This window comes from Lissotriton helveticus, chromosome 7 (assembly GCF_964261635.1).
Source record: "Lissotriton helveticus chromosome 7, aLisHel1.1, whole genome shotgun sequence".
Classification (NCBI taxonomy): Eukaryota; Metazoa; Chordata; class Amphibia; order Caudata; family Salamandridae; genus Lissotriton; species Lissotriton helveticus.
This window is the reverse complement of record NC_136068.1, coordinates 1,255,110,786-1,255,126,302: the sequence shown is the minus strand read 5'-3', so window position 1 is coordinate 1,255,126,302 and position 15,517 is coordinate 1,255,110,786. Positions and strand designations below refer to the sequence as shown.

At 45.2% G+C, this 15,517-nt stretch overlaps 1 protein-coding gene across 1 annotated transcript in view; it reads left to right on the top strand.

Annotated features, from left to right (window-relative positions):
- The first annotated feature begins 9,906 nt into the window (after positions 1–9,906).
- CACNA1G (calcium voltage-gated channel subunit alpha1 G) overlaps positions 9,907–15,517 on the top strand; it is a 1,349,169-nt gene continuing 1,343,558 nt past the window's right edge. Inside the window, exon 1 of the mRNA XM_078654430.1 lies at positions 9,907–11,936. Coding sequence (XP_078510556.1) covers positions 11,719–11,936 — 218 coding nt within the window. The 5' untranslated portion in view covers positions 9,907–11,718. The remainder of the gene's footprint in view (positions 11,937–15,517) is intronic.

Below are 15,517 nucleotides of genomic sequence, written 5' to 3'. Positions count from 1 at the left end.
GTGTGATTGTGCCATGTTTTTTACTTAATCTGATGTTCATCCACAAGTTGCATTTTTCTGGCTTCACTTCCACCTTTACAGGCAACTGAAATATTCAAACAAGATGGGTTCAATTTAGAAACCACTTTTTGTCCTCTCATGCGCTCAAATGGTTCCACACCAGTCACCTAATTAGGAACAGTTCTAAGTGTCCACAAAGTCTCTCTCAAAGTCACCTCTAGTGATAACCCTAATAATAATGCCCTTTGTGTACAGGTCTTAACTAACTTATTCATCATTTCAACTAACCTGTTATCCTGAGGCAAATACAATTCTGTAAGCAAATGTTGACAAACAAACACATCTCTTCTAACCCAAATTGCAAGCCATTGTCTGTAACAATGGTGTCAGGAATACCTTCCCTTGCATACTACTCCAAAAGGAAATCAATCACGACACGTGTTGTCGCTGAACTAACACACTTTGCCACTATCCATTGGGTAGAGTAATCTTCTAACACCAAAACAAACCTGTCTTTCAATTGCAGCAGTTCAGAATATCCAGTTCTGACTTGTGCCAAAGCTTTTCAGGAAACAGTATTGATGACAATGGTGCCCACCGAACAACTCTCATCTTATCAGCTTGTGCCCAAGAACAGCAGTTTTTAACCACTTCTTCCATCATCCTGTCCACGGCCAGCAGTACAACTCTATTAGCCTAGCTTTAGTTAAACTCCTTCCTACATGGTTTCTATGTGCAACATTGACCAGCTTCTCTTCAATGGAATTATGAAGAACCTTCCTATTCCTTCTACTTACAATGCCAACTAACAAATAAAATTCCTCTTTCACCACACAAAACTCCTTCGCCATAATGTTGTCACTATTCTTTCTAAGGCCATTTATTAACAACATATAGCCTACTGATTTTATAAGTCTCATCCTCTTTGATGGCTTGCTGCCAATCCTACTTACTTACACTTCCAGAATGCACCCACAAAATAGGTGACACATCCTTGTCAACATCACCACAATATATATCAGAACCTTTGTCTGAAGGTAGCCATGACAAGTAATTATATATTTTGAAACAACAAGGGAACCCAAAAAAGTCTACTAGGGACCTTGAGAGTTAATTATTCTAAACAAACAGTGGTCCCCAGAAAGGAATTTAGACGATAATAAAATATAGACTCAATCATTACTATGTTTAAGTGGACATATCCAGCCGGACAGAGATCAATTCTTTACTTATTATGGAATGTAAAAGATATTACAGGAAAATACATAAGGTGGGACACAAGCCTGTCACGAATGTCAGAAGAGTTTTTCTGATTTACGTACTGCTTTGTGTTCTGCTCCTGTGTTGGGTACTCCAGATTACAGTAAGCCTTTCACACTCTACGTGCATGAACGAGAAGGTTGTGCATTGTCAGTTTTAACACAACAATTTGGAGACAAGCCAAGGCCATGTGCCTATTTTTCGGCTACATTGGATCCAGTAGCCAAGGCATTGCCTAGTTGTCTCAGAGCAACAGCAGCAGCGGCAATCTCTATTCGTCCATCTGCTGGATTGGTATTAGATCACACTCTTGTTGTTATGGTACCACATGCAGTGGATACTCTCTTGAACAGAACGAAAACGCAACATCTTACGAGTGCTCGCTTGTCTGGGTATGAGTTGACGCTTTTAGCTAGTCACATACATATCAAGCGATGTAATGTTTTAAATCCAGCAACATTGTTACCTAATCCAGAAGAGGAAGATACACAAGATCAGCATGATTGTTTTCTTCGTACAGAGGAGGAAACGAAAGGCAGAATAGATTTAAAAGATACATCACTCGTGGATCTGGATGGGATCCTTTGGGTAGATGGGTCGTGTTTTAAGCTTCCTAATGGTGATACGACTGCAGCCTATGCTGTTACCACTTTGCATACAGTAGTGAAAACTGCATGCATTACACATAATTCAGCACAAGCAGCTGAGTTGATTGCACTAACGAGAGCGTGTGTGTTGGCAAAAGGAAAGAGAGTGACTGTTTACACCGATAGCCAATATGCCTTTGGCGTGGCTCATAGTTTCGGTCGCTTGTGGAAGGAAAGAGGATTCTTTACTTCCCATGGGACTAAGATACAGCATGGTCAGTTGGTTACTGACCTTCTCGAATCACTTGCCTTGCCTATCCAAATAGCGATTGTGAAGTGCAGTGCACATAAAAGGATCACTGATGATGTGGGTCGTGTTAATGCTTTTGCAGACGAAGTAGTAAAAGAAACAGCAAAAGATGTTAAGAGTCGTATGTATGTTGCAGGTCATGCAAGATGGGTTAGAGAAGTAGGTATGTGTGAGGACACAGTGGAAAGTGTGAAAATGATTCAAGAAGAAGAAACTGAGAAGGAATTGAGTAAGTGGAGAGAGAGTACGGGAATGTTGGACGCAACAGGGTATTGGACGGAATTGTCGGAACACCGTCGGTTGTTACCAGATGCCTATGTACTGCCTGTAGTTACTATGGCGCATGGTCCGGCTCTTATCAGTGCGAAAGGAATATGTAAGCTTCTGGCTCCAGTATGGCAGAATGAAGGTATTCCTAAATGTTCGGAGAATGTGGTAAAGCATTGTATTGTTTGCTTGATGCATAATCCAGGAAAGGGAACACCAACTCCAGCAGGTCATTTTGCTCCCCCTACGTATCCTTTTGAGGTTTTACAAATAGATTACATCCATATGGAACATTCCAATAACCTCAAGTATGTCCTGGTGGTGGTTTGTGCCTTTTCCAGATGGATAGAGACCTACCCCCTAAAGGATAATAGTGCCTTGTCCACTGCTAAAGTCCTCTTGAAGGAATTCTTCCCAAGGTTTGGTTCGCCGCGCATTGTCTGGAGTGACAATGGAAGTGAATTTGTGGGTCAAAATATGAAAAAGGTGTGTGCGGGTCTTGGGATTAGGCAGAAATTCCATGGGGCAAACCATCCTCAGTCAGCGGGTTTGGTAGAGTGATATAATGGCACTCTCAAGCTCAAATTAGCGAAGATTCAGGCCAGCACGGGCCTTGCCTAGCCCGACGCCTTACCTTTGGCACTTCTCCCTACGAGAACAACTGTACATTCTTGTTTAGGACTTAGTCCTTCTGAGGTCGTTTTTGGATGCCCAGCCAATGTTTGGGGAGTCTCTCAACCTAAAAAGTACTCTGACATTCCATACCCATTGTTGGTTGATTACTTGCAGGACCTCACCACTAAATTACGTGTTATTCATCAACAGGTTCAAAACGCTTTGCCGGAGGCTTCCTCAGATCCAGGTCATTGCATTCAACCTGGTGACTACGTCTGCATAAAAAACTTCCAGAGGAAGAAGAATCTGGAACCTCGTTGGGGGCCGCCGCGACAGGTGCTTCTCATCACTCATACAGCAGTTAAAGTCTTTGGGGGGAAAAAACTGGGTCCACGGTGTGCACTGTAAGAGGGTACCCTTGCCTTTACCTTATGACCAGTGGGTCCAAGAAGGCATAGGTGATAGTGAGAGCGGAAAAGTACCCCGATTTGTACCTTTCAGTAGTGCACGCCTGGACTGGACAAGTTCTGAGAAAGAAGATGACGACGTGCTGCAAGAAGCTGTACCTACACATTTAAGAGTGGATACGACAAGCCCAGAGACTTTGTTTCGAGACCAAACGATACCTGGCAAGACACAGTATAACCTAAGATCCAGGTTACCGAAAGACAATTGAACTTTGTTTTCTTTTTCTTTGATTACCTTTTTTTTTGTTGAATGACATTTCCTTTTCACTATCCATCAAGTTGCAGGGTCACGGTAGGAGTCTTAGGCTGTGACCTGAATAGTGACCTAGGTCAGCAGGACTTGCAGTGTCATAGGACGGCTAATAACCACAACTAAGTGATCCAGGAAGATTACCGTGAGCAACGCCTTTAGAGAATGGATAATAAAGTGTAAGGGAATGATAAAAAAGTTACAATGCAAACAAAGTACAAAAAATTATTGTTTAATAGATGTGGCGTAGCATTATGTATTTTAGTATGTCTATGTATGTTATTAGCTTGTGTGGGATGGATTGTCCACACTATGCAGCAAGCACCTGCTCCAACTTCTATTCCTTTGCCTTCTTCTACTAACTCTCCGCATAAGTTCTATACACTCCCAGACCATGAACAAATTAGGAGAACAGAATATTTCAACAAATCATTCATCCAGTTATTACATCAGCATCAACTGGTAGTTAATACTACTGACTGTTGGGTTTGTGGCCTTATGCCCCATAACGCCGAGAAAGGGATGCCATATTTAGTTCTCCCGTTTTCATATGAAGGTTCCGCTTGGGCTTATTTGGCCATGTTTTCTAATGCATATCAGAACCAACTTCGGTATCCTCCTGGTGATATATATACTGGTGGATCAGATTACAGTCATAGTCCTTTGATAAAGGGAATAGTGACTATGGCTAAAATTGCCGACATTAGTAAAATTCCTGTTGATGAGAAACGAGCATATGATGGTTGGAATGTGACTTGTTACATTACTAGCCTCACTGATAAGGCTAGACAAAGAAGATCTTTACCAATTTGGACTGTACCTCATAAAGGTAACTTATGTTTGCAGATAACTGGTCAGAATAATAAGAATAAACAGGAAAAGAGTGTTTGTTCCCATACATATGTCTATTCCCCCTTGATTTCTTCCCCGTTGGTACCATCTCAAGGTACATATTTTGTTTGTCACGATAGAGCCTATACATGGCTTCCCACCAATTTTTCAGGAACATGCTATATAGCTTTTCTTCTTCCCCCTACATACACTGCTCCTTCAGGACATCACAGAAAAAGATATGGTAGAGGGGTTATTGACTCTGGAGACACAGCTGGACAAGAGGGAGGAGACTTTATTAAAGGGTTTCTTCCCTTCTGGGGCCCAATGGCCAATAGCAGAAACATCAGACAGCTAATTCGTGTTGTTGAGGCTACGATAAATGTGACTTTCGGAGCCTTGAGTAACTAGACAGCTGTATTCAGGCGGATCGTCTTATGACTTTACAAAACCGAATGGTTTTAGACATCGTCCTTGCTGATAGAGGACGAGTCTGTAAATTGATTGGGTCTAGTTGCTGCATTTACATTCCTGATAATGCTCCTACAGTATACCAAGCCATTTCTAAGTTACATGTGATTTCCGAGTCTATTCATCAGGACACAGGAGATTGGTCTGTGATGGGATGGTTTTAGGGACTACTGTCCACATGGGGATGGAAAGTGTTAACATTCCTTAGAATGATTTTAGCCATCATTTTCTCTTGCTGTCTCTGTTTGCAGTGTGGTCCCGCCATCTGTGGTCTTTGTGCCACCTTGTGTGTCCCAAAGCCTGTGTCACAGAAAACAGAGAACATTAAAATGATGTTGCAGCAACAGCTCAATGACCTCATGACCATTGACATTGACTCAGATTAACTTGAGTCCTTTGTGTTTTGCCTGAGTAATGACAAAAGGAGAGTCTGAGGTTCTGTGATTTTCGACTTCGCTTCGTAGTCAGCCGCCATTTTGTGACAGCCGCCATTTTGTGTTGCCCTCACTCAGGCGACACGGCGAACATAGTGTTTTTGCCTTTCCAGCTGCTCGTCTCTCCTATTAAAAAGTAACCCTTTATCCTTGTTTGTGAAACCGATGTCAGGGTCTGGCCGAGTTAGTTAATCCATGTCTAGACTGATTGATCCATGTCTTAGTTGACTGTTTGGGTCTCACCATTCTTCCTTTACTTTATCTTATTTGACTGGCCTTCACTATTCTCTCTGTGTATTCTCCTATTACACAACCATCCTTTGAGGCTCGCAAATACGTCCTGCCACCTGCAAATTGAATTACATGCACTAGCATTGATTAACTTGAGGGGAGGGGAGAATACGGGGTCTGAAAGAAGGGCATATACAAGATACTTGATAGCTTGTTTTCAAACTTTTCTCATTTGTCAGTTTTGTATGTTTTTGGAGTAGGCATTGTAAATATGTATGATATAAAAGATTGTGCGCCACGGAATGAAGTGGCAGTCTCCTGAGAACCTACCATTGGTGTACTTCTTGGACAACTGTGCTTAGCTGCAGCTAATAAACCTGATTTTCTACGCCTAACAAAGTGTCTCGTGTCTCTGTCTGACAAGGCAGGTGAACCCGGAGATTTCAGGCGTGCCCTGCGCCGCTCGGCCCATAAGGCCAAGTTCTCCAGACTGATGAATCACTTCCCCTGCGTGGCAGTAAGGAACCGATGCATCACCTCCCCTGAAGCACGGAACCGACGCATCACATCCCCTGCGAGTAAGGAACCAACACATCACCTTCACTGCACCTGTTTTTGTCCTGTAACTTTGACGCGTCCAAGGTACTTTACACTAAAAGTAATGCATCCACAGCTTTCTATGGGCAGAACTGTTTTTACCTTTTAAAAGTCTTATTTTGATATCTGTATGTTGGATTTTTGTCATTTTGGTCATGTTTGGTTTAGATAGAGATACTTTATTTGTCTAAGCTGGTGGGGTGTCCATTTGTGGGTTATATACAAACACTTTACAGAATGCATCTGTAGTTTAGCCTGACTGCTCTCTGCCAAGTTACTAGAGAGTGAGCACAGGCAAACTTAGATGTGCACTTTACTCATCCTGACTAGAAGGAAGTGTCCCTACTTGGACAGGGTATATACACTTACAACTAGAGACCCCAATTCTAACAGATACTAAAAATGGCGAGGTGGTACGCACACACAGTTGTGCTGTGTTTTGTATGTAATATTTTCAATATGCAATGAGGAGCCCACTTGAGGGTGTCCAACTTTTCATGCTTAGCAACCTGGGGACAATTGGCTCCAGGGGTTTGGTCCCAATGAAAGGCAAGATTTACTTACTAATATAGAAATATATGTACCGTATTTGAGGGATACTTTGGTTGTCTTTCTACAGATCAGATTCTGAGGGCAATGACCTTTAACTCTATGCCGTTTTAGCATACAGCTTAACACACAACTACAGGCATTTCTTAATATCTGCTTCACTATATGAACTGATCAGTACCTCTATGAGACACCACTTTTATGCTTGATTGCACTGACCACACAAGGAATATTCTAAGCAGACAGTCGGTTGTGATTTCAGGTAATCGCTTTTCTGGTACGGTACTAGCTTTGAGATGCGTGCACTTTTTTACAACTTTGAAGACCCGTATTTCGGACACTGTGTCAATCTTGCTTTTGCATAACTGTATTCACTATGGGGTATGGAGAAGGTCTTCATTCTCTATGCACTTTGGTCCACAGGTCTTTCTTCAAGGGTGTGGCACATTTGTTGGCTCTCTGTGAGACTAATTATATATGTTTCCTTTGTCATCAAAAACTCACAGTAACATGAGACTTCTTGTATTTATCAATTCCAGCCTTGAAAAAGTTTGTGTCAAAACACGTGTCGGGTGCTGTTTCTCATGTTGTGTTACACATACAAGGACTGTGGAGAAAATTGAAGAACAAAAACAACCTGTACTCACCTTAACTTTGGAATACGTTATTGGTGCATACTTATTATTCATAGTGGACTTCAGAGTGTGCTCATGGATGTCATTTAGGAGTAGTCAAGGGTTGCAGTTCTGACCTTTTGCTTGCTCCCTGCTACTGCTGGCTCTTCCTTTGCGACACCTGGCCTCAGAGGAGGCAAAGAGGTTTCCCCCTCTGAGGCTAGAGCTCGCAAACGAAGTAGCAATGAGCAAGCTAGAGGTCACAGCTGCGACCCCGGACTACTCCCAAATGACGTCCATGAGTGTGCTTTGGTACTTCTTTTCTCTCACTCATACGACAGGTACAACACGGGTAGCTAAAACACTAAAGAGACAGTGAGATAAATCAAATGACTGTTGTACACTCTCTGTAAACACCCATAAACATCCAAGAAGCACAACACAACTGGAAGAATGAACCAAACCTTCAAAAGAATTACCATACATTCATGTACTTATATAGGATGATGAAACCCACCTACCATGGTATTGTTCATCGGTGGATTCCACAACTAGCATTGTCCAACAGAGCTATTGGCTCCTAGTTAAGGGTCCCTAGTTTTTATAAGGTTATGTCCCCTTTGACAACAATTTTGTTCCCCATCTGTTAAATTCTCAGCCCTATATTAAAATTGTGTGCCGGTGAGCTAACATTGTTTTACTGGTGTCTCCCCACCACAAGATTAAAAATAAAGGGTAGAGCAACGGACCTTGATTCTCTATTCTGTCAATGTGTTTTGGTGCCTTTGGGACAGGTTCATCATCAGGACTACAGGCACCTGACATCAAATATTGTGGAAAGCCCCTGTTCATAGGGCATATCATGCAAGTGCATTCTATTTATCTTTTTTTCCCCATCACAGAACACACATAAAACAGGCAGCAGTGGGAAACAGCATGTATACCGCTGTCAATACCACGCGGGTTGGTAACAACGCGGACATTATATCGTCCACGTTGTTACCACGCATGGCATTACATACGACTTGCGCTAGATGGCACGTAACACCAAGGAATGTGTTGGATTGGAATGTGTTGGATTTTAAATCCAACACATTCCCTACTGTTGCGCTAACTGGAGTAGGAATAGTAATTTATACTATTCCTAAGTCCAGCGCGCCATCTAATGCAAGTCGTAGAAACGACTTGCGATGTAAAGCCATGCATGGTAACAACGCGGACGATGTAACGTCCGCGTTGTAACCTACTACGTGGTAATGTATGTCATAGTAACGTCATACATTCGGCAGCAACAGAGTAAGTTATGCTCTCTCACAGAATTGGTGATGGATGGCAGTAGCAATGCAAGCTTCCACTCTCCAGAAGGGAACAAGTGCCATTCCATTCCCAGCAGAACAGATACAGCAGGGCAGGCTATTGCAGGCTCTCATCAGTCAGAGAACATGTACAGTTAAGGCATGAGTGATATGTAGGTTAGAGAAAAAATCTCTGGAGCGTGTGCTTAACTCACTGAGGGGAATAATATATAAGCGGACGAGTGAGTGAATTTGCCAGTTCATAAACAATCCTCACTTTACTGAATAAACCATATGAGCAACCCGAAAATCCCAAGTTTTCCACATATCAAGAAGTAGCTGTTAAATCGTAGATATTTGGAGCAGCCCGGCCACAGCCTAAGTAACTATGCTTTATACAGGAACGTAAGGTTTTGAATGCACACCAGGTGGGGTGAAACCAGAGCCTCACTCAGTGTTGCACCTATTCTAAATAGTGAGGGCCGCCAGTAATACGTGGCCCATTTTCATTAATTACATTAGGGTAATGGCACTCTCAATGGGTTACATTGCCCCTGTTATGGGTTTAAGCACCTCAATGCATCCATGGGGTCGGTGAAGGTGGTGGAGCCACTGTGAGTTGTCTGGTATTTCGATAGCTCAGTAGCAGCACCTGCTTTGAGAACAGGATATGGGGCGGGTCTCAGTGCCCATACCCAGGCCAGTGCTCCAACTCACCTACTGGGAATAACACCTGGCTCCTAGGCTACTAGCTCAACTGTCAAAAAAGCCGGCTGCAGATAGCGCGCACGCGCCTTGTTTATCCACGCGGCCTCCTCCGGCATTCAATCAGCCGCTCGCGCTGCCCCAGATTAGTCTGAATAGTCCCTGTAAAGCCCAGCCAATGAAGCAGGGGGTTCGCCCAGTTCTGCCAGTTCATTGGCTCCCGGAATCCAGGCGCTCTGGAGGCAAGCGGCCAGGAGCTGGAGTTAGTGTAATCAGATTCCAGCTGTGCAGTGTGCACCCGCCTCTCCGCTCTGACTGTCAGGGTTCTAAGCGAATAAAGAACTCGAGAAGAGAAGCGACGTCGCTCATTGGCTGTGTGGCATATTCTGGGCATGCCTAAGTCCGAAGTTGGTACTCTTGGATCCAGCTGTGAGGCTCCGCCACATCCTCTACAAGCCGCTTCAGAGAAGTCCGCGGACCCTCGAAGAGTACATCAGGGACCATAGCGAGTTACCTGGCACAAACCGCTGGTGGAGAACTGAGAAACATTCCTCGAGCAAGGGAGCGGCTTCCCCCAGAAGGAGGGGAAAAAACTGATGGAAAGGGAACAATACCAGGGGACGCAGCGGAGAGATTTGATACAACTGGCACAAGTGTCGAGAAAGAGAAATGGGGCTGTTGCCAGACTAGGGAACTGAACGAAAAGATATCGGGAGAGAGGTGGGAAGGAAATTCATAACTGTAGAGATAACGAGAACGCAGGAGGGGTGCTGTAAAGCAGAATGTGGGGATACATGGGAGGGATGGAAGGAAAAGAAAAACAAGTGGAGCGAGGGTAAACAAAACAAAAGTGGAACAGGACAATAAAATATTGGGAAGGAGTAAATTCGACATGTAGAGAAAGGGATAGACGGTAAGAGGAAATAACGACAAAAAAGCAGAATATAGCGAAAAAAAGGGAGTGAGTAGTGAAAGCAGGAGAGACTGGATCGAAGGAGAGAGGGCGTTATTTGTGAAAAAGAAGACAGGGTAGAGAAAAGGGGCTCTCAAAAAGAGAGAAGGCCGATTAAAAAAGGGGCGAAGAGGAGACATACAGAAAAGAGGAGGAGGGAGCGCAAAGAAAAGAAGAGGAGAGCAGGCGCAAAGAAAAGAGGCGAGGAGAAATAAAGGAGTGGTCAAAAGTCAGAAAGGGGACACATAAAAGAGGGCAAAGGGAACGAAAACAGGAGGAGTGGAAACAAAAATAAAAGAGGAGAAGAGATAGACATGAAATGGAGAAAAGGGAAAGGCAAGGGGACCCAGAGATGGCAAACTAAAGGCGAGAGTGCAGCTACACACGAAAAGGCGCTCTCACCTCTGTGTTAGAGAGCAGAGAGAAAACAGAATGTGAGCCAGAACAGAAGAAGCCGGGGAGGGTCTCCGCCCGGGAGGACAATGTCAGAGAGACTAGAAAAACGTACAATAGAGAAGGCAGAGGGAGGGATGAAGAGGGAGCCTCCACCCGCCCAGCCATAACCGGGGAGAGGCGAAGCACGGGAGGAGGAGGAGGAGAGACGAGCGGTCTGGAGACAGCAGAGCAGCTCTGCGCACAGGTCCGGAGCTGGAGAGTGGAGAGAGCACAGTGAGAGGGAATAAGAGAGTGGGGGTGCAAGGTAAGAGGCGAGGAACCAGAAGTCCGGAGCGGAGTCCAGTGCACGCGGTGCCAAGAAGATAGCTAAAGGAAAGTCGGGTGCGTAGATCAAGAAGGTAGAAGGGCTTCGAGCAGGAGAGTGAAGACTGTGGTGAAAAAGAGAAAAATGTATTGGAAGAAGAGTTGGGAGATATTGTCTGAGAATGGAAAACAATCAAAGGAGGAAAGTGAGATGTATTGAGTGAGAGGGAAAGGGCCAAAGAGTGACCCGGTGTCGATTGAGAGGGAAAGACGTAGAGAAAAGGAGAGGTGAGAAGATTGAACAAAGGGGAGTGGAAGGCGTGATTAAAGGAGGAAAGTGGAGAAGAGAGGGAGAGTGGAGAGAAGCAAGAAATCAGCGGAGATTGTGGAGGGTGAAGATAGAGGATGAAGTGAAAGAAGAGGAGGGAAGTGGGAGGGGAGTAGTGCACAGGGCGAGAGAGCCGGAGACGCGTGCCCAGCCCACTCCCGCCTCTCACCAAGCCTCCGCTTGCAGCATGCTTCGGGACCCTAGCTCCGCCTGAGGGCCCGGTATGGCCCCACCGTCATTGTGAGCCGGACCCAGGATGGCCGAGGATGGGGTCACGGAGCAGGAGCAGGCTCAACCCAAGACCTTCATCCGCCTGAACGATCTGTCCGGGGCCCTTCCCGGGGAGCGGGACCCGGGCGGCGGGACCCCTGAAACGGACGAGTTGCCTTATCCTACTTTGGCCCCCGTGGTCTTCTTCTACCTGTCACAGCACAGCAGGCCTAGGAGCTGGTGCCTCCGGATCGTCTGTAACCCATATCCTTTGCCAGGTTTCCAGGGCCACTGCCCAGGTAAGAGGGGCCCCTGCCCAGGGCGTCTGCAGGTAAGAGAGGCTCCCCTCGCTCCGTCTGAATGTAAAGTGCAAATACCAGAGCGCCTAGGGGTTCACAGAGGATCTCGGCAGAGCCGACCAAGTCTGTATGATCACTGAGAGATGTCACTAGAGTGGCTCGTGGCTCTGAAATGCTACTAGGGCTGGAAAAGAGTCAGTCGCGTGTCTTGGATTTTTTTCTTTTAGACATTTATGCGACCAGTTTTTAACATGCTCAAATCAAATGATATGTTTGGTGGAGAAAATCATGCTAAATAGAAATTATTTTGGATAGATATTGGAGTCAAAAGCAGGGATGTTGCATCCACGGCCGTACGTGGCCCCTCTCAGCGAAGCCAGGTAAAACACTTTTGTGTATGTGAACAATTAGTGGTATGTTTGCCTCTATTGCAAAGGTTTTCCTGGGTACACCAGTGCCACATTTTTTGTCAGTGCTAAAAGATAGCGTCTCTGTGGAACATAATTACTGTGACAGGTTTAAGATTGTTTCTAAAGCAGCCAGGTTTAAATGTGTCTGTAAACCTCTGGGGTGTTGCAAAGTCAGCCATAAGGAAGCACATCATGGCATTTAATTCTTTGTGCCCTAGTCCCACCAGATTCTCTTAAAACAGATCTTCAATATCAAAGGTTCGACTAGAAAACCAATGTGTTTTTTCAGCAACAGAAGGTTCTCCAAGGTTTTTTGTGCTTATGTCATGACTCTCCAGTCATGCCCATGTGATCCACAAATTGTGCACAGAAGCAAGCATCGTTCCCTCAAGTCTGAGCAATGAGTCTTAGGAATGAAAAGTCTAGCCCAGGAATCCCAGATCCCCTCACTGAGACAAAATCGTCTTCTGGAAGCCCTAGCTCTTCTCGATGAGAATAAATCTTTCCATCAACCCAATACACAGCAACCAGGAGACATCGTTCTTTGGAAGTGCACAATCGTAAGAAAGAAGGCATCTTCTGGGACCCATGCTCTCCTCAACGAGAAGCTTTCTTATGAAAGCACTGCTCTGGAATTTCCAGTCTACTCAGTGAGAAATTTCCTTCCCATGGGAATCTTGCGTTTCACAGTGAGAAGGAGTCTTCTCATGCGAGCCCTAATCACCTCAGTGAGAAGGTGAAGTCTTCCCTGGAAGTTCCACTCTCCTCGTGAGGAGAGGTCTTACCAATGGGTTACTGCTAATCTGTATGAGAAAGAGAAGGTTTCCCATGTGAGCCCTGTTCTCCTCGGTGAGAAAGAGTTTTCAAATGGGAGACCACCACCTGTCAGTGAAAAGATGAAGACTTCCCATAGCAGCCCCCGTCTCAGCAGTGACTATATTTCTCAACCGGGCACAACTTTAGTCAGAGAAAAGCAGAAGTCTTCCCTGGAAGATCCACTTTCCTCAGTGAGAAGAAGTCTTCCAAGGGATCCCTACTCCTCTCGGTGAGAAAAATAAGTCTTCTCATGCAAGCTGTTCTATCAGGGAGAAGGACTCTTTCCACGCGAGCCCTGGTCTCCTCAGTGAGAGCAGGTCTCATTTGAGAGCACTGCTATTCTGGAGGAGAACAAGAAGTATTTCCACGTGACCCCTGCTTTCCTCAGTGAGAAGGCAAAACCTTCCCATGAAAGCCCCGGTCTCCTCAGCGAGAAATCCCCTTCCCATGGGAGCCCTGCTCTCTTCTCTGAGATGGTGAGGTCTCCTACTGGAAACCCTGCTCAGTGAGAAGGAGCCTTCCCATGGGCACCCTGCACTCCTCTGTGAAAAGGAGAGGTCTCTCATGGAAGCGCAGCTCACTACAGTGAGAAGGAGGTGTCTTCACTGGAAGCTCAGGCTGCGCAAGAAGTAAATATCTTCTTCTGGTAACCGCTACTCTTCTCGGTAGACCTGGTCCTCTAGAGTCCCCTACTCTTCTCAGTGAGAAGAAAGCTTCCTCTAAAAAACATTGTCCTCAGTGTGAATATACTTTCTTCTGAAAACCCTTGCATTCATTGGGAAGGAGGCGCTTCCCCCTGCAAAGTCTTTCTCGATCAGAAGATCATTCCTTCCTTTGTAAGGCTTTGCTTAGTGAGGAGGCATCTTCCAGTGGGAGTTCTGAATGAAGAATCTTTCCTATTGAGAGCTGTATGTAAAGTCTTGTTCTTGAACGCTTTTGACCTTTCAGTGAAGGTAAGTCTTCTCTTGAAAGCTCCAACTTCTCTTGTGGAAAGTAATCTCCTGAAAACGCCAATGCTATTCTCATTTAGAATATCTCCTAGGGGCCTCCACTCTTTTCAAAGAGAAGAAGCCTCCACTCTGTCCTTCGCGACAAGGAGGAGAATCCTTCCTTTGGATGCCCCTTTTCCTGTTGGTGAGACATCTTCCCCTACAAGGTTCCTAAGTGAGACGTCTCTCTTGAAAGGTCTAGATGGTCTCGTTGAGAAGCCTACACTTGGTAGTGCCAGCTCTTTCAGTGAGGCACTATCTGTTTTTCTGAATGAGGAGAAATCTCTGACTGGTGGGTCCTTCACCTCCCAGACAGAATCATTTCTCTTGAGGCCCCTTCTAATTGAGAAGAAGTGGAGATCCCTGTTATTCTCAGTGGTGAAGGGTCTTCCCATGGAAAGCCCTGCTCTCTTAGCTTGGAGTAGGATTCCAATGGAAGCTCACGCTCCTTCCAGTGAGGTGTGAGGTTTCTGTGGAAGCCCTTGTTCTTCTCAGTAAGGAGTGGTTTTCCGGTTAGAGCCCCTGCTCTTTTTGGCAAAGTGCAGTTTTCCTGTGGCCACTCCGACTCTTCTGTATGAGGAGACAGCTTCTCCTGGAAGCCCCTGCTCCCACTGTACCCGCCACATGGCTTGTCCACCACTCCCCGAGCTTCATTTAGGGGTTCCCGGGCTGTCCCTCCCCCTCCTGGAAGCTTGAGTATGTTCTCCAGATGTTGGAATTGACATGAAATAGGTACAGCCTCAAGTTTGTCATTTTTGCACAATTATAACCAGATGCAGGTTTCACTGTACAAGAGAAGGTTGACTTGAAAAAAAATCAGCTAAATTGAGAAAGGATTCCGCTCGCCTCACCCAACCCCCCTTGCATTGTGCACTGTGTCTGGCTTAGATTTTCTGGCTCGTCTGTCCTTGCTCTGTTCAAGAAAGTCTCCGATTTCTTTTCGGAAGGCTTACTCGCACTGAATGTTAGGGGTGTCTCCCTGTTTTCTGCTTTGGTAGGGAAAAGGAATATCTCTGGGGTTGAAGTCAAAACATCTAATTCCATGAAAGCACTTACGTCAAGGGCATGGAAACAATAAGTAGCATCAGAATGAGAGAGAGAGAGAGAGAGAGAGAGAGAGAGGGAGAGAGAGAGGGGGGAATGAAGGTAATAAAGAGAGGGGAAATTCATCAAAACGAGAAAGAGGGAGAAAAGGAAACAGAAAGGGAGGGGGAGAGAGTAAATAAGGAAAGAGAAAGAGAGAGAAAGAGAGCAGGAGAGCAAAGGAAGGATGAAAAAGTTAAAACTAGGGAAAACGGAGAAAGGTAAACAGAAAGACAAACCGAATAAAG